Here is a 19,126-nt window from a genome sequence, read left to right on the forward strand (position 1 = left end):
CTGCTGCTTCACAGCTCCAGGGTCCCGGGTTCGATTCCCGGCTCGGGTCACTGTCTGTGTGGAGTTTGCACATTCTCCTCGTGTCTGCGTGGGTTTCCTCCGGGTGCTCCGGTTTCCTCCCACAGTCCAAAGATGTGCAGGTTAGGTTGATTGGCCAGGTTAAAAATTGCCCCTGAGAGTCCTGAGATGCGTAGGTTAGAGGGATTAGCAGGTAAAATATGTGGGGGTAGGGCCTGGGTGGGATTGTGGTCGGTGCAGACTCGATGGGCCGAATGGCCTCCTTCTGCACTGTAGGGATTCTATGATTCTATGAAATGGAATGTCTGATCAGAAGCACTGACAACAAGTTTCCAGAAGAGAAGTGGATAATTATTTTTAAAAAAACAAAATTATTAAAAGTGTAAAGTAAAAGTGTGAGGAGTGGAATGAGAGGATTAGCTCTTGCGTAGTGTTGCCATTGGTGTGATGGCCATGTTTTTATGTCAGCAAAGAGAGCAATTGTTGATGGACTAAAATAATACCAAAAGAGAAAACGCTGGAAAATCTCAGCGGGTCTGGCAGCATCTGTAAGGAGAGAAAAGTGCTGGCGTTTCGAGTCCAGGTGACCCTTTGTCAAAGTTAAAAGGCATAGAAAGTGGGAGATATTTACACTGTGGGGTGAGGGAATGAAAGATGAGTCATAGCCACAGAAACAAGGGGAAAGGCTGCTAATGGCAGCCCATAGAGAGCATAGAAGGTGTGAATGACCAAATGGCAGTGAAGCTGAAATCAGAGGGTAAACTGTGAGAGATGAAGATGTGGGGGGAAGGGAGAGGGAATGAGTGGGAGAGAGGATAAGATTGAGAAAAAGCGGGAGAAAAGGTAAAGGAAGGGGGGAAAAGTAGGGGGAAAGAGTGAGGGGGAAGAAAAATGAAGAAAGACAACAAAGAAATAAAAGGTAGAGAACAGTTAGAAATGAAATGCAAACAAAGGGGTTGAGGTGGGGTAGAGCTAATCATCTGAAGTTGTTGATGGACTGTTGCCTATCGAGGGTATCACAAATTCAGCTGCTGCCCACATCCATTACAGCAGGATGCTGATCATGATTTTCTTTGTTTTTTTTCATTGCCCAAGCCGGTGATTGTGAGGGTAACGTGTGCTCCTCCTGCCTCTTTGACTGAGATCAGTAGAGGTCAAGGAATAAAGCTGGGATTGTCCCTAATATTCATAGCTTTGTAATAAATCTTAAGAGAGTAAATGGGATTTTTTTTTAAAAACTGAAACCGAATAATCTTTAAGTGCCACTGTGACTTAAAGAAAAATGGAAGAAAAGTATTTTCGTGATCTTCCACAGTGCATGAGACAGGTCATGGGAGTGCATGTGGTCATCTTGCATTTAGTTGCAATCAAAAGCTTTTCGCTGTAATTTTTAAAAATGAAAACTTTGGATTTTCTGTATTTTCCCTGTGGATTTGCCTTTTTTTAAATTCAGAGTTGATCCTAATTTTTCTGGAATTTGCTGGTGGTTTCAGACCATTGTACTTGAAGGCTCAATCATTTTCAGCTGTTACTGCTTTGCTGGCCTATCATCCACTGAACTGCTCAAACTTGCCGAGTTTTATAAAGTCCAGTCCATGAAGCCATGACCAGTCCATGAGTCTGCACTGTTCCTGGCTGGTTGCACAAACCTCTAGTTAAGGCATTTAATGGCACTGGTGGCATTTGTCACCAATGAGTTAGAGAATGGATTCTTTAAACGAAGCAGGTTAAATAACCATCACTTGAAAATTGTTCTCTTTTAAGGACGCAATACTGAAGTATAATGCAGGATATGCTAAGAAATGGGACTTTACTATCCTGAAAAACCTTTGCACTGAGGTAAGAACATGAATCTATACTCTGCAGTTTGGAAATCAATTTTGCACATTTATAAGTGGCAATATTAGACCAATGTAACATTGAACTATGAAAATCACATAAAATCATACTTTTGCTTTGTTTTAAAGTAATTCCAATGATATTCTTTCGTATCTGGTGATAACATTTGCTAAACGTAACTAGGGTACTTTATTTTTATCAAGTATATTAGTAATTTCAATTGCTGCATTAGGATTTGCACTCCCTGCCAAAACCATTCAGATTCTGCACAATATGTTTTTATTTTCTTCTTAAAAAATTAGCAGTAAACCTTCAGGAATTCGGTACTTTTGGAAATTGTATTTCAAGGGCTCCTCAGTCAATATGATTGGGTGGTGGGGAGTTCCCGGTGGAAATGGTGGTGGGGAAGAAACAGGAATGAGATCATCTGCCCTGCGACATCTCTGCATGCATTTTAAGAGATCAGTCATAGGCTGTGCGCAGTTTCTAATGCCACCAGCCTCTAATCAGGAAGATGAAGGGGACTGTTTTAGCAAACTAATGTTCCTTACATATGAGGTCTTTTCTCTCCTTAAAGCTTTTCCTAGGAATACATATTGGATGCAGCTCGAAGAAATTGTGAAACATTGATCTTTCACACAGTTCAATCTTCTTTCTGAGTTTATAAAGGAGCAGTATGTTGTTGTAGGGAAATATCCCTTACCAGTGCAGAATAGAAGTTGAGTCGCAAATCAAGGTTCAAAGCGTGTCTTTATTGTACAATTACTGGGATCCCAGGGAGACCCCCGTAGCCAGCTCAGAAACAGTGGCTTGGCCACGTTGATCTCAATTAAATCACATCAGCTCTGGATCTTTATAGGGATCCAAAATTCGCGCGGGAACATTTGATTATGCCTTTTTTTACACAATGTATAAAGTGGTCTGTCAGTTTCAAAAGTCCCTAGGAAGTTTCATGGATTAGCATTTGTATGGTGTGTGTTCGTGTTAATGGGATTACTTGGTCCTGCCCCGGTGTCTAAATGCGTTTCCCATTACCATCTCTATGTGTCCTCTTATTTAAATTGATCCTATTGTTCCGTGTCTGTGTTTCCTGCTTGTGAGATTGAGTGTTAATGTCATCCTGTCCTGTTGGGTGTCTGGGGTATTTCATTCTTAACCTTTTATCCTTATCTCTTAGTTTACCAGATTTTTATGTCTGCCTTGGCCAGTTTAAAATGCAGCTACGCGCTGTTGCTAGGCAGATTAGGGATCTTCCGTAGTTTCTGAAATTCGTGAGTCTCTCAGCTGTGCAGGGGGGGACCCGATCGAACATCCATCCGGGGGTGCCCCTCTGCATTGTTGGCCCGTTATGAGTGGTGCCAATTAGTCCAATATGTAAATATGTTTGATGATGCAAATATGGTTTTCTGGAAAATTTCCTCCTTCAGTCCCTCCTCTCGTCCAGGGGGTGCCATTCATGGCTGACCCCCCATGGACGACCTTCAGAGGAACAGTGATTTGTACAGCTGTTGTCCTTGCCGTTGTTCCTCTTCTTCTGTGTCGTTGTTAAGTTCTTGCATCTGGATACTGGCAGTGGGTAGCATTCTTGATGTAATATTTGCACATAACACTTTAATACAGGTTAGGCCAAGGCAGAGTGTGAACAGGATGGCTACTACTAGGATTAATCCCTTCATAATATATGCTCCCCAAACTGTGTTAAACAGCCATCCTAACCACCCATCAGTCCCTGTTAACCCCTGTTTAAAGTTATCCAATTGCTTTTGTATCCCGGACATGGCTGCTGTTATGTTTAGTGTCTCGTCGTGTACGTATGTGATGCATTTTTCCTTGATGATGGTGCATACCCCCCCTTGTCTGGCTAGCTGATAGTCCACCGCATATCTCGTTTGTTGTGTGTATAGTCTGAGTTCTGCGAGTTCTTGGTCAATTGCGCCTAATGCTTGTAGGGTGTTGTTTCCTAAAATGGTCAGTCCACATATGAAGAAGTTCCTATTACTGGCACTGATCACCCCTGCGGCGCCTCCCAGGGATAGTGTCCCCAGAAATCCATATCCTAAAGAAGACCCTAGTGTGACAGGGGCCTGCCAGTCGGAGCAAAATTCTGCGCTGATGGCCCTGGTCACTATGCGTTTCTGGACATGCCCTTCACTTGGGCATGGAACCGTGAGAGGTCTGATTGTCCCTACGGAAAAGAACCTTGGAGGCCTGTCTGTGGCCGTCATATATACATTTTTAAATAAAACACGTACCCGTCTTTAACCCGATAACATGCATTACCCTGGGGTCATTTGACCGCATGGCCCCATCTTGTGGAACCTTCCCTCCCCCTGGACTGTCCACTTGATTGTACCTCTTGGTGAGAATCAAATGGATATGTCCCTGAGGCTGAGCTTACGTGGGTGCTGTTGCACTTGCCACACATAAGCTGCCTACCCGCGGTGACTGCAATGCATTTTTGTTGCTTGCAGTCACAAGTGAAGTGTCCTTCCCGGACCCGGCACTCCTGGAGAGCACAATGTGCCTCAGCGCACGAATCATTTTTAGGGACAAAGGCATGCACGCACCCCCATCCCTCTCCCTTAAAACATTGTGGGTAGTTCCCATGTGTCTCCTCCGGTTGGGGTCCCGTCCCCCTTAGAATTCCCGGCTCAGTGAGCTCTACACACCTTCCTTGTATCCCTTGCTTAAAGTACCCAATATGTTCTTTGCAGGGTGCCCCCGATGTGTCAATAGTGAATAACTCTTGTGGGAGCCACCCTGGTGTTGCGATGAATAGGGAGTTTACTGATCGCGCTGAGGGGTAACAAGCGGTCCTATTCCCATAGATCTGGATGTGTGTTTTCAGGAATAGGTTTCCTTCCATGATTGGTGGTTCTGCTCCCCTAACCCCCATATGTTGGAGTGTATTTACAATGGTCAGGGTTATTATCAGATATGTCCCTGTTCCCATATCGCTCTTTTTTTTTCAACAGTATTTTACAATTACAGTATATACAGAAAATAAACAGGCAATCAAATTAAAAGTAGTTGGTTCCGACGTCTTGATAGTAGATCTGGTCCTGGTTCCTGTGGAAGTTGAATGAGCAAAACGGTATTTTTTAGTTCATTTGTCCTCATATAGTTTTAATTGGGTCCAGTGTTTCCAGACCCCCTGTCCCCTTATATCTATACAGGCACAGGTATCTCCGCTAACAATGACCTCGTAAGGTCCGTGCCATCTTGGGGCAAATCCTGGTTTTGCAGGAAGCACTTTTGTTAATACCCGGCTCCCGGCTTTTGGGACTTCTGGTAATATTTCTGAGTCCCCCTCTGCGTCGACCTGTGCCTGATTAGAAATTACGGACCGGCGCATCCCCTTCAATTGGGTGCTAAGGTCTCGGATGTATTGTCGGATACATCCATTCATTTGTATGTAGTCTTATCAAAAGACATCGCTTTCCCCATTAAAATCACATGCCATACAGTTCCGATCTTTATATGAGTACTCTTACACTATCTCTAATTTGATCATTTGTTTGCGTGCAAGCGCTACACCACAGTACTTCACAAAATAATTATGTCTTTATCAATGCCCAATATAGTATATGAATATATCATACAAAGTTGGTTAAGGCTTTTCAGGATTTGATGTTATTCTTGTGTCTATATGGCAGTGCTATACTGTATAATAAAAATAATCAAGCGGCAGTTGTATCATACCACTTTACACATCGTACCCGTGATATCCAAACCCTTTTAATTTAAGCCGTTTCTTTTTTTAAACTGAGCTCCAGATCGAAACCCCCGCACTCTAGGAAAAGTAACAGGCGCCGAATCAAAATCAAAGCAGGTACAATACATACCAGTTATTTAATTAGGAACATTTTGGTTTCTTAACTGGCTAGGTTTTAAGCTTTGCAGTGCTTTTATATTTGGCAAACCTTGAACCTTGATGGCTCATGAAATTCCGACGGCAGTACATAATTTTAACTAGTTCAGAATACTAAACTATCTGACGTTCGCAAATCGCGATATTCTGCGATTAATACTGTATTTCACTGACTTGATACACTTTAAACTAATTCATAGACCTCAGTCTTTTGTTCCTGCTTTTCTACCTTTCCACAAAATAACTTATTTTCTTCTCTTAACTCCTCAACTAACTCTTATAATTTCTACTTCAAGACAAAGGAAAGAGCACATGCTTCCTTCCAAGGTTTAAATCCTTTCTTAACATTAAAACAAACAACAACAAAGCATCCACGCAACCACTTTGTTTAAACACACACACACACACATGGAAGCTTCCAAAAGTCATTCCACAGTACATCCTTTTTCATTCAAACTTATCATTTCAGACTGGGATGAGTGTAAAACATTCAAAGAGAATACAGAACATTGATTAAGACAATCGCTTTCATTCTTCTTTCTTCCAAACTGTAATTAACTCAAAGCAGAAGTAAATTCAAGAAATCCTATCACTTTAATCTTTAATAGTTTTAACACTCTCCCAGCCCCCTGAGGCTAAACCAAGGTGCAATACACTGCACCCACTGCCTGTAGCAAACATTCCACAGGAACAAAGAGCTCCCTGCTCTCAATCTAATTACAACAACAACCACCTACATTCGACAAGCTACCAGATCTCACAAACACACTGAAATACAAAAACTAAGATCTCTCCTATCCATCTGCTGCCTTTCCCCTGGCGTAAAAGGCTTATAGGTTGCCTTTGGTTGTGCTAACGTCCCTCCTCTCGTGACTGGCGCTAGATTATAATTTTCTACGTTTTCTTCTGATGCTGGAGTGGCTGTATGTTTCTGCACTGACTCGTATGGGCGCCGAGGGTCCGTTTCCTCTGATCTCTGCGTTATCTCCGCAGTGTGTCTTCTGTGTTCTAATTCCCTCACTCTCTCCTGTAATACTTTAATTTGTTCTGTCTCTTTGTGTCTCTCCTCCATTGAGGCATTTACTTCCTCAATTAGTCCAGCTAACTGGGTCACTAATATTACTCCCATTACTTTTGTTTTGTCCCGTTTAACTCCGTCTACCCACTTTCTTTGATCTTCTAAAGTTTGTGATGCGTTCCACCCGTTCCGTTTCATCTTTGCAACAATCGCTTCTCTGGCTAACAGATACTTCAAAATGAGAGCTACTGCAGTTTCTCCCTTAACAACGTGGTCTGCCATTTTTCTGTCTAGCAGTCCTGCAACCCCCGTATGCTGGCTGCTACAGTAAAAGTGCCTCAACTCTCTCCCTTATCTCCTGTCACTGATACTGCCCCAGCACCGTCTGTATTGCTGTAGGGCCTCGTAGTGGGGTTCCAGTGGGTCTCTTTCCCCTGGGCTCCCCCAACTATTCCTGACACCTCACGCTTGGACTATTTTGTGTTGTCTTATTGGGATGTGTGCTGGTTGTTTAGTGGGTTTGTCCGCCCCTGTTCCCAGCCCCTCTAAGTACAACGCCTCCCACTCGGCCACCACCCCCACTAGCAGGGTTGATCCGTTACCCCAAAACCGGGTATCCTGCTATGGGCTGTGGTGTTCCCTACAGACGAACAAGGTTATCAAACTCCGCCCGGGTCCCTAATGGATCCTCCGTCGTCGTGTCTCTTGGTCAGGATGGATCGGGTCCCCTTTTCCTCAACACTTACACACATGTATTCTGTTATCAAAGCCCCTGTTATAGTTAGTAACTGTATCGACTCTGAGGTTGTTCGTCCCTTCAGAGTCTGTGTTGTTACCCGATTTACACTGTCCGTGCCTTGCACCCTGAGTGCCTGTGCCTCTTAGCGCCCGCTTCAAAACCCAACCTTAGCGTGGGAGATTTCTCCTCTTAACGTCCAGTTTAGGGTAGGGCACCTTGAGTCAAGCACTCCCTTGTCCTATTGCCTTGGCACAGACAGCGGTTTCATTTACAATCCTGGGTTAGTTACACCAATTAGTTCTGCATGCGGTACTTATCTTTATATTAGTCTTAATTCCTGTTATCAAATAGCCCAAAACCTGTTATCTTTACCTCTGGTCCTTTACTCCTATTAAAGTTAAAAGTTACTTACCTTCTTCCACGCGGTCGTTCTGACCTGTACCTCTTTAGTGCGGACTTCTGTTTCAATTTAAAAACTTAGGCAAGATTATACAGTTCTACAAGACAACAATACTTAAAACAGACAAACCCTAACCCTTAAAGGTACCTCACTTTGAACGGAGACCTGCACTCGCCTTTGACTGCTCTGGATTTGTATCAGATTCGTTTAAATTTGATCCCGACTTTCAAACTGTGGCCATCAGTCAGAAGTCAGATATCAAATCCTGCCGTGACTACGCCATTTTGTTGTAGGGAAATATCCCTTACCAGTGCAGAATAGAAGTTGAGTCGCAAATCAAGGTTCAAAGCGTGTCTTTATTGTACAATTACTGGGATCCCAGGGAGACCCCCGTAGCCAGCTCAGAAACAGTGGCTTGGCCACGTTGATCTCAATTAAATCACATCAGCTCTGGATCTTTATAGGGATCCAAAATTCGCGCGGGAACATTTGATTATGCCTTTTTTTACACAATGTATAAAGTGGTCTGTCAGTTTCAAAAGTCCCTAGGAAGTTTCATGGATTAGCATTTGTATGGTGTGTGTTCGTGTTAATGGGATTACTTGGTCCTGCCCCGGTGTCTAAATGCGTTTCCCATTACCATCTCTATGTGTCCTCTTATTTAAATTGATCCTATTGTTCCGTGTCTGTGTTTCCTGCTTGTGAGATTGAGTGTTAATGTCATCCTGTCCTGTTGGGTGTCTGGGGTATTTCATTCTTAACCTTTTATCCTTATCTCTTAGTTTACCAGATTTTTATGTCTGCCTTGGCCAGTTTAAAATGCAGCTACGCGCTGTTGCTAGGCAGATTAGGGATCTTCCGTAGTTTCTGAAATTCGTGAGTCTCTCAGCTGTGCAGGGGGGGACCCGATCGAATATCCATCCGGGGGTGCCCCTCTGCATTGTTGGCCCGTTATGAGTGGTGCCAATTAGTCCAATATGTAAATATGTTTGATGATGCAAATATGGTTTTCTGGAAAATTTCCTCCTTCAATGTCAAGGACAACAATAGCTAAGATGTGGAGATGCTGGCGTTGGACTGGGATAGGCACAGTAAGAAGTCTCACAACACCAGGTTAAAGTCCAACAGGTTTATTTGGTAGCATGAGCTTTTGGAGCACTGCCCCATCATCAGCTGACTCACCTGATGAAGGGGCAGCGCTCCGAAAGCTTGTGCTACCAAATAAAACCTGTTAGACTTTAACCTGGTGTTGTGAGACTTCTTACTGAACAATAGCTAAGCCTGAGAATGTCATGTTATAAAGTCTACTTAGTTCAAATTATACGATTCTTTTTTTTTTTGAAGCACGATGCTCACTTTTGCTGAATTATGTTATTCACATTATTGGATAATCCAAATATTTTTTAGTGCAGGAGAACTTTGATTTATCTGTAGACAGCACCCAGCTTTGGTTTGGAATTTTACATGCCATTTGTGAAAGGTGTGAGTTAAGTTTTGCTGTATTCAATTTTGTTCATCCAAGTCACCTTTTATCATTAAACCAAACCCTGTCCAGACACGAACACAAAGGTATATTTTGAATTTCAGATAGTTAACCAACATAGCTCAGACAAAGATACTTTATGGGTTGTGTATGTTAAAAGGGAGAAATACTTGAAGCTCTAAGCAGACGTGTTTTCTGATTTTGCCCCTCTGTTATCTGCTGGTGGAGATCTGAATGTGGTTCCAGGCCTTCATGCCTGTCACTTTTGAGCCTTGCAACTTGACTGTTCTTTTCACTTTGCATTCCTCTCATTTGTCATGTCTTTCTTGCTATCACTGCCTTGTGGATGTGAATCACAGTAGTTTGTAATATGTGCGGTTTGTGGCTATCCTTGAGGTAACTAAATGCAGACTTGGCAATGCAACTAATGGATTTCTGTAAGTTCTGTGTTTGAGCAAATGTAATATTGATGTATTATTTCTGTGAATTCCACACTGAATCCAATTGCTATTCACTTTCTATGATGCAACAGAACATTAGGGCGGCACGGTAGCACAGTGGTTAGCACTGCTGCGTCACAGCTCCAGGGACCTGGGTTCGATTCCCGGCTTGGGTCACTGTCTGTGTGGAGTTTGCACGTTCTCCTCGTGTCTGCGTGGGTTTCCTCCGGGTGCTCTGGTTTCCTCCCACAGTCCAAAGATGTGCGGGTTAGGTTGATTGGCCATGCTAAAAATTGCCCTTAGTGTCCTGAGATGCGTAGGTTAGAGGGATTAGTGGGTAAATATGTAGGGATATGGGGGTAGGGCCTGGGTGGGATTGTGGTCGGTGCAGACTCGATGGGTCAAATGGTCTCTTTCTGTGCTGTAGGGTTTCTATGATTTCTATAATAATCCAAGATTAGTCACTTTCCCATCATTTTACATCTATCAAGCTCCATTGTACTTGTACAGAAATTCAATGCAGGAGGAGGTCAGACAACAGAAGGTGCACAAACCCCAGAGAGTGGGATCTCTACTGACTGTCATTAAAGTTGTCAAGACCCCCATAAAATGCAGATGGTCCATTAACATTTTAGAATTTCACTATGCAAATTTCACATGCTGGTTTAATTTCCTCTGTGTATTTTTAAAAAAGCTTTCTAGATCCTTTAGTAAGTATTTGCATTTTTGATGGAAGATTCTTCAGTTTCGGAGACATTTGACCACATTTTCATATGAATGTGACTACACGTTATCAGGAAAGTGTCTGAAATTTAAAATGATCAGTCAGTTACATGGTTCAAAGTAATACCTCCCATATAATTATTTAGTACACCTGCGATTTCTTTGGTTTTATCGTAATTAGACTGAAGGATAAGATTGTCTTCTCCTTTTTGCCAGTACCTGATACGTTTTGTGTTAAAAAGAAAAAGCTGTAAATGCCCGAAATCAGAAAATTCTCCAAATATGCAGTAAGTTCATAATCTGTTTCAGTGTCTACCCTTCAGAACGGAAAGCTGAACATTAAGCAGCCAATGAATCATAACAAGAGTATGATATAAAATTGCATAGAAGTTAAAACACACAAACAGATCAATCGGCCCAACTAGTCTATGCTAATGTTTATGCACTACACAAGTTTCCTCCTATCCCTCTTCATCATTAACTCCTTTAGTGTAGCCTTCTATTATAATTTTCTACAATGCTTATCTAACTTAAATGCATCTGTTATGTTAAATCCATTTGAAGTATGAAACTAGATGCTAATACTTTTCTTGATAGGTTTATTTACAGAGTGCGGCATTATAAATGTCAGCTTCCTCCTTGCTACCCTGGTGTCTCAGCAGTTTCTCTTTATAAATGCTCTAGCTACTCAAATAATTTTCTTCACCTGCGTATCTTAACATAATTAACACATCACTAACATATTAATTTTATTCATTTGTGGGATTTGGGCATCACTGGTTAGGCCAGAACGTATTGCCCATCCCAAATTGCCCTTGAAAAGGTGGTAGTGGTGGGCTGCCTTCTTGAACCATTGCAGTCTATGTGGTGGAGCTGCACACCCACTGCTGAAGGGGAGGAAGTCCCAGGATTTTGACCCAGCAACAGCGAAAGAACGGCAATATATTTCCAAGGCAATTGGGAGTAATCACTCACCACCTTGGCTATCAACTTTTTCATTAAAATTGAAAACTTTTTTTTAAGTATTAAAAGAGGAGGGGGAAATAGAAATATTGTAATGCCCAAGCGTTAGGCATCTTTTTGAAAACTGAATGCTCTTAAAATTACAGCAGCACATTACTTTCATTCTGCTGCCTGCAATGTATATCTCGGCACACTCCACTACCTTTAAGTAAAAATGATGATGGCTCTTCGTAAGCATTCGCCAGATGTTCTAATACCAGTCTTCACATTATCATCCATAATGTTTTTAACCTTTTGTCAGAATGAAGAAATGGCACATAGGGAGGAAACAAATGATTTTCTCTAAATTTGTGTGCTTAATATTGACAGATACAAAGTGATGTTGAAGTTTTACCTCAGCATCTAAGCCCATCCCTTTGTGAGGTACCAGTACTCTGTTTTCTAGCTCTCAGTTGTACTAGAATGCTAAATTACAATGTGTAAGCCCTCAATTTAAATTTGCTGTAATTATTATATACCACAGTGAGGAGATTAATAAATCAATAATGGGGATCGATGCACCCATCTTGTCAGAAGGCATTTTGAAATAGTACTGAAAAATATTTGAATACGAAGTAATAGATTGCAGTTAGATTTGACATGACTTCCAGGTGTACTGAAATATATTCATGTTATTTTCGTCAAAGTCATAATTCCAGGACTGCATCCCTCCTCAGCCACTTTGGTAATGTTGGTTATTTGGAAGAGGGTGGCACGGTGGTTAGCACTGCTGCCTCACAGCTCCAGGGACCTGGGTTCGATTCCCGGCTTGGGTCACTGTCTGTGTGGAGTTTACACATTCTCCCTGTGTCTGCGTGGGTTTCCTCCGGGTGCTCTGGTTTCCTCCCACAGTCCAAAGATGTGCAGGTTAGGTGGATTGGCCATACTAAATTGCCCCTTAATGTCGCGGGATGTGTAGGTTAGAGGGATTAGCTAGGTAAATTGTTGGGTTGTGGGGATAGGGCCTGGGATAGGATTGTTGTCGGTGCAGCCTCAATGGGCTGAATGGCCTCCTCCTGCACTGTAGGGTTTCTCTGATTCTATGAGTCATCTAAAATCGGTTCCAATTTTCTTTTATTTGTGAGTGAATACAGACTACCAGCCCGATATTAGCTGGAGATGCTGTTTTACTCAACTCTGTGGTGTGTTTTTTGTTGTTGAATGGCTTTAGGTTCCCCCTCAGGCTGAAGAAAGTAGTTGTTGAAGTTCATGCTTTTTGTTTTGAATACTGCTTCCCCTTCAACTTTTGTAGCTGGCTGTCCATGAGTAAACTGCCTCAGGAACAAAGAGTGCCTCCCGTCAATAAAAACAGGAAGTGTCAATAAAAACAGGAAGTGCTGAAAATGCTTCGCTAGTCAGGCAGCATCATGGGGAAAGAAGCAGCATTATGGGCTGCTGAGATTTCATCAGATTCTGCATCTTGGGATGTACAGCCCAGGGTTAGCAATTACTCTATTTTGCAGCAAGTTTTTGGAATGGAATGTGCATAATTTTCAGTGTCTTCTATCAATTAAAACACACAAATAGGCTGAGACCTGACTTTAAGGCTTTAAAATTGCTTTCATATATTTCATTTAAATGTGCTAAGTTCAAGAAAGAAAAAAAATCCTTGCACTTATATAACATTGTCCAGAACTTCAGAATGCCTCAAAGAGCTTGTCAGCCAATGAAGCAATTTTGAAATCTCTCAATCTTTACAGTGCAGAAGGGGGCCATCCAGCCCATCGAGTCTGCACTGGCTCGCTGAAACAGCACTCCACCTCGTCCCAGTCCCCAGCCTTAGCCCTGAGAGTAACTGGCATTTGCATCAAGGCAGCATTTGTCCAAGTGTCAAATTAAGGAGCCCCAGCAAAATTGAAGTCAATGGAAATCCGGCAGAAAACTCTCTACCAGTTGGGGTCGTACCTACCACAATGGAAGATGGTTGTTGAAGGCCAGTCAACACTTTTACCAACACTGTAAGGGAAAGATGTAACTGTGACAAATGGATTGGTGAGGATGATAAAATGGTGTTTTTTTTCTCTTTTTGTTAATTCTCCATTTGCTATAAGCCCAAGCTTGAAGCTGTGCCCTTCAGGACCCAACTAGCTGTCAAGAGCGGTGCTGCCAAACCAATTGTGGTGATGGATTTTGAAGACGCCATGTCCTCAGTGTTTCTTCTAAGTGGTGCTCAGCGTGGAGGAGTATTGAACTGAGGGAGGGTGGAATGTGGTAATCAGCAGGAGCTTTCATTATCTATATTGACCTCCTGCCTTGAACTTTTGAGTCCAGAGTCAATGTTGACGAGTCTCTGGGCCACTCCCTTCCAACTGTGCACCACCGTGCCACCAGGAGGTGTCTCAGACATTAGCTGAAAGGTGTAATTCTGCCAGTCTGTATGGCTGTTTCTTGACTGGCCTGTGAGACAACTCGCTCAATTTTGACACAATTCCCAGACGCTAGTGAGGAGGGCTTTGTAGGATTGACTGGGCTGGTTGTGCCTTTGATGTGTCTAAATCTGATGCTGAGCTTGATGCCAGGGGCTCAATACTCATTTATTTTAGTTGTTTTATGTCCTGGCAAACTGCTTGCCTCCTTGAATTCCTGAATAGTGAGGGTGTTGTATATTAAAACATATTATTTACAGTTGGCGACATCGGATGAAAATAAATTAAGTTGCTGGAAATAATTGCCACATCTCCGTTCTTAAAAAATTATATTTCAAAATGTTTTCAATGCATAAGCATTTATAATGAGAATTGCTAAGAAAGTTCCTTAAAGATCAAACCTCTTGATGAGCGATAAATTTTAATGTCAGTGTGGGATGATTTAAATACATTGCTTTATGTATGGAAAACACATAGACCAGACTTACTTGGTCAGCAGTTTTGAATTTGCATTTTAAATTTATTAAAGCTGAATAGTGAGAACCTTTTTAAACTTATAAATATGTAAATACAAAACCGAGACAATGTTCATTGCTGTTCTGATGTGGTTTGTTGATGCTGAACCGTAATCATAGAATCCCTAGAAGGAAGCCATTCAGCCCATCGGGTCTGCACCGGCCACAATCCTACCCAGGCCCTATTCCCATAACAACACGTATTTGCCCTGCTAATTCCCCGGACACTAAGGGGCAATTTAGCATGGCCAATCAACCTAACCCACACATCTTTGGACTGTGGGAGGAAACCGGAGCACCCAGAGGAAACCCACGCAGACACTGGGAGAACGTGCAAACCCCACACAGACAGTGACCCGAGGCCGGAATCGAACCCGGGTCCCTGGTGCTGTGAGGCAGCAGTGCTAACCACTGTGCCGCCCACATTATGTTGCATGCATTTCTTTTATCTATGTCGGGCTTAAAGTAATGTTTGTGCGATGAAAGAAATGGCATAAGCTGAAATCGAGCTTATAATGTTGATCCTTCTGAGAGGTCTGCCAATCGGTAAGTATAAATTTTATGTTCTTTCAAGATCTTGGTGACTGACAGCTAATTAGGCAAGGTGCCGACGTGGAGCATGAAATGAACAGCTGTTACTGAGGTGCTGCATTGAAAGGTGTGATGGATATCTTGCAAAATAAATGCCTGTGAGAAATTTTAAATGCTGCTAGTTTAACTATAAAACTGGAGTGGTTTAATGCAGAAATTACAAGAGACCCAGTAATGTATTTGCATCAGTCACTTTCTTCAACTGGTGATTTTTCACCTGGTAAGCGAAATGTATAATCGTCCAAAAAGCTGAAACCAATACATTTAGCAGTGTGATAGTGACTGGGGATGTGATTGCTCTGGTAGAACAAAGAGTTCTCATGGAGCAATCACACTCCCTGTCGAGGCAGTTGCTTGCTCATATTATTACAAGCCAGCAATCTGGAACTTTGGCATTTAAAAGAAAACCTACACTGAGTAGAAACCTGGAAAAGGTAAGTACATTTCAGTTTTTATGAATCGGTGACCCAGTTTCTACTTGTTTTCTTTCCACTTTATTTTCTTATTTTTGCACAGTTACTCTTTTGAGCTTTTTAAAGTCAAGTTAAAGTTTATTTATTAGTCACAGGTAAGGCTACATTAACACTACAATGAAGTTACTGTGAAATTTCCCCAGTCGCCACATTCTGGCGCCTGTTCGGGCCAGTGCACCTAACCAGTACGTCTTTCAGACTGTGGGAGGAAACTAGAGCACCCGGAGGAAACCCACGCAGACACGGGGAGAATGTGCAAACTCCACACAGACAGTGACCCAAGCCGGGAATCGAACCCGGGTCCCTGGCGCTGTGAGGCAGCAGTGCTAACCACTGTGCCACCCCAGTAGTTTGTAGCTTTCCCAGTAGTTTGTAGTCTTGTTGAGGTTGTAGGATGGGTTCATCTGCAGAGGTTGCAATTATGTTAATGATAACAATGGATTTACTCAATAGGGCTGTGAGGTGAGATGTTTCCTTATGTAAAACGATTAAACATTTATTTGCCCCACGAAGGCTGAGTGAGAAGTGTAAATATAAAAAGTTGTGCCAGAGTTTGTGGGTCACGTTGTTTTTCGAGTTAGACAAGAAAAGAGCATATTTTACAGACATATCGGTAAAAGGTCCTCGGTTTTAATGAAGAAATTCCAGATAAACCTAACGAACTTCAAGCACCAACTTGCAATGTGCCAATTTATTTAGCAGGTAGTTCACACCCGCCGCCATCAATAACTATTTAAATTATTTAGTGCATGCGTAAAAGTAGTGAAATTTTGTCATTTTTGCGCCCGAGTTGAATAATATAAGTGAGTGTAAAATTGCATCTGTGAGCGTACATCATCTACAGATTTTCTGACCTGATGGAGTTTAAAAGCTGGAACAGGGACTTCTTGAAAAATACTATTGCGATCTATGCATTTAATTCAAAGGTCACATTTTTCCACAATTTTTCACTTGTCTTGTGTATGGTTATGAGGGAATGTAGTTCAAGATGAGTGTTCATTTTGTGATGTGCAAATCTCAAGGTATGAACGTATTTACCATCAGATCGTCCAAAAACTAACTTGCATGAAGTGGGGAAGGTTTTTGTAACACCCAACCTGTTAAAATATAGGCACTACCCTAGATGATGCTGTCAGTAGTTGGGGTAGATTCTCTGGCTTTAAGATGTCAGTAGAGCCTCCCTGTGCATTTATTGGTATTCTTTAGGATTAAATTGTTTCACACATTTGATCTTAAAATCTGACTAGGGTGTTTTGTGCCCGCTAGTGGAGCAAAGAGTAATAGTGCTTTGAAACTGCATCGATGTAGCCAAATGTGGATATCAGCATGCTCCATTGTGACTTTATTTCAGATGTTAACTTGAAAATGTGTGCAAAGATGTGGGTGGGGGGCGCACTGAAAATGGAAAGCAGAGGGAAGGTTTCTCAATGCCAGCTGTATTCTGTCTGAATGAAAGGAGTGGCTGAAAACCATTAATCAGTCTGGGGTACCAAGTGAGCTAGCATTTTCCAAGAAAACACTTCTGAAGTTATTATGCCTGGAAATCAAAACCCAAATTTATAAATAAATGTATTCTGGCAAAACAGAAAGCGTGAAATAGTAAAGTTGCAAGTTTAAGTTATAACGTAAGTGAGGATGAGGAAGACCATTCGATTGTCCAAAGAAATCTACAGTCCAAAATGGCACAGCCATTGCCTTTCTCTAAAAACAATTTCTGTCTTTTGCATTCACTATATTTAGATGGATGTTATTTCATTCTTTGCATGAAGAAAGGCTTGCTGCCATTGCTCCTAAACTTGCCTTTCGCTCCTTTGAGCCTGTGACCTTCTCATTCTGCCAGTATTTAATTTGAAATGATGTTTTGGACTGGGCTTCACTACACCCTGTCGCTATTTGTGTACGACTTTTAAAGTCACTTTTCGACATTGATTTCTAAACTTGGATTATTTAAATTTTTAAAAATTAAAATAACATTAAGAACGAACAGTTCAACTATTAGGGTGAATTCAATGTTTTTAAAATACTTTGAGTTGTATATTTCTCTTATCCACCTCCCCTTCATTTTCCCTCTGTTACACCACTTCCTGAAGCCCCAAAGAACTGTGCAAGTAAAATCAGCTTTAAATTCAGTCAGTGAGTGCAGGATAGATCATCATTAATTTAGCTTCTCACTATTCATTACGAGGGGTCAATAACTGGAAAATTCAGCTTTCGCTGTGTATTGTGTACTTGGCTGGTACTGATTTTCAGTCTCTGATCCCTGGAGAAGGACCCCCACTTGATCCTAAATGCCATGCCATCACTTTCTGAAATACAAGCAGGGAAGCGCTGGCATTAGTCAGCAGGTCTGGCAGCACCTTTAGAGAGAGAGAGACAGTAAATATTTAAAGTCTGTGATCTTTCACCAGAACTTTCTGATATCAGCTGCGAAAAAGTTTTCGTTTCTTTGAGGACCAGCATGTTGGATGGACCTCCAGGAAGATGCAGAAGTGCACATGAAAAACATTTGAAGCACTTTCCATTTAGCTGTTTGGTAGTGATGCAATTTAAATATTGCTTGAAAAAAAGATATGCTATCAAAGCTTTTCGCCTTTTGTTTAATTCAAAAAATGTGAGCACCAATAAACTTTAAAGTTTATTTATTAATGTCACAAGTAAGGCTTACATTAACACTGCAATGAAGTTACTGTGAAAATCCCCTCGTCGCCACAGTCCGGCGCCTGTTCGGGTCAATGTACCTAACCAGAATGCAACGGGGAGCCTAATAGTTCCCTGGTGCATTCTCTCTGGCAATCTTTTGACCAATCAGAGTCGACTTGCCAACCAATCAGCACTCTTTTCTCGTACTGTATAAATTGTTGCTCCCTTTTAATTTTGGTATTCTTGCATCTGTCCTGATGAGTACAAGACAAAAAGCTTCAGTGGCATTGTGTCTTCTTTACAATGTTACATTTTACATTTATTTCAAATGGGGAATGGAGAATTCTTCATGTGATGGGTATGGGCAATGAGTAAAGTTTTCCTTCAAACCTTCATGATTGCATTAGATTTGGTTTTTTTAATGTCAATTCAGTGAACTTGCTCTATGCGTATACGTCTTGTTGGATGATAAACTAGCTTAAACGGATTCAAAATTGTTTGCAGTTTGACTCACTAGTTTTTCAGCCTTTGTTCTTACATTTGTAGAATCCAATTCAAACAAGCAGTCTGAATAATAAAAGCCTGGAATATTTGGAATTTATTGGCTGATTGGATTGTCCATGTTGTAATTCAAAGTAGCATTCATATCTACCAACAGATGGCACTGTTAAATCATTTTGCATATTGTTGCCTTTAAAACGTAAGAGTGGGCATTTATATATGATCCTTCAGTCCTCAGGATGTCTCATAGTCCTTCAGTGCCAATTAATTGCTTTTGAAGTGTAGCCACAGATCTTAGTGACTAACCTTTACATAATGATTAATTTCATTTGACAATGCATATGAATGATGTTTCAAAAATAAATGTGCATCAAAATATTTATAAATAATGGGCATAAAGTCTAAAATTTACTAAATTGTAATCAGTCTATTTCCCACGTAATTAAGTTATTTCTGGCACTCTTGGCTCAGTCAGAATATTGACACTTTTGAACCCCTTACCAGGAA

General features: G+C 41.6%; 1 protein-coding gene across 2 annotated transcripts in view; it reads left to right on the forward strand.

Annotated features, from left to right (window-relative positions):
• The window catches only part of parga (poly (ADP-ribose) glycohydrolase a), a 167,191-nt gene that overhangs the window by 30,925 nt on the left and 117,140 nt on the right, over positions 1-19,126 (forward strand). For both annotated transcript variants that reach the window (XM_078199516.1, XM_078199515.1), the window contains exon 7: positions 1,783-1,857. In XM_078199516.1, coding sequence (XP_078055642.1) covers positions 1,783-1,857 — 75 coding nt within the window. The remainder of the gene's footprint in view (positions 1-1,782; positions 1,858-19,126) is intronic.

The sequence above is a fragment of the Mustelus asterias genome, chromosome 28 (assembly GCF_964213995.1).
Source record: "Mustelus asterias chromosome 28, sMusAst1.hap1.1, whole genome shotgun sequence".
NCBI classification, from domain to species: domain Eukaryota; kingdom Metazoa; phylum Chordata; class Chondrichthyes; order Carcharhiniformes; family Triakidae; genus Mustelus; species Mustelus asterias.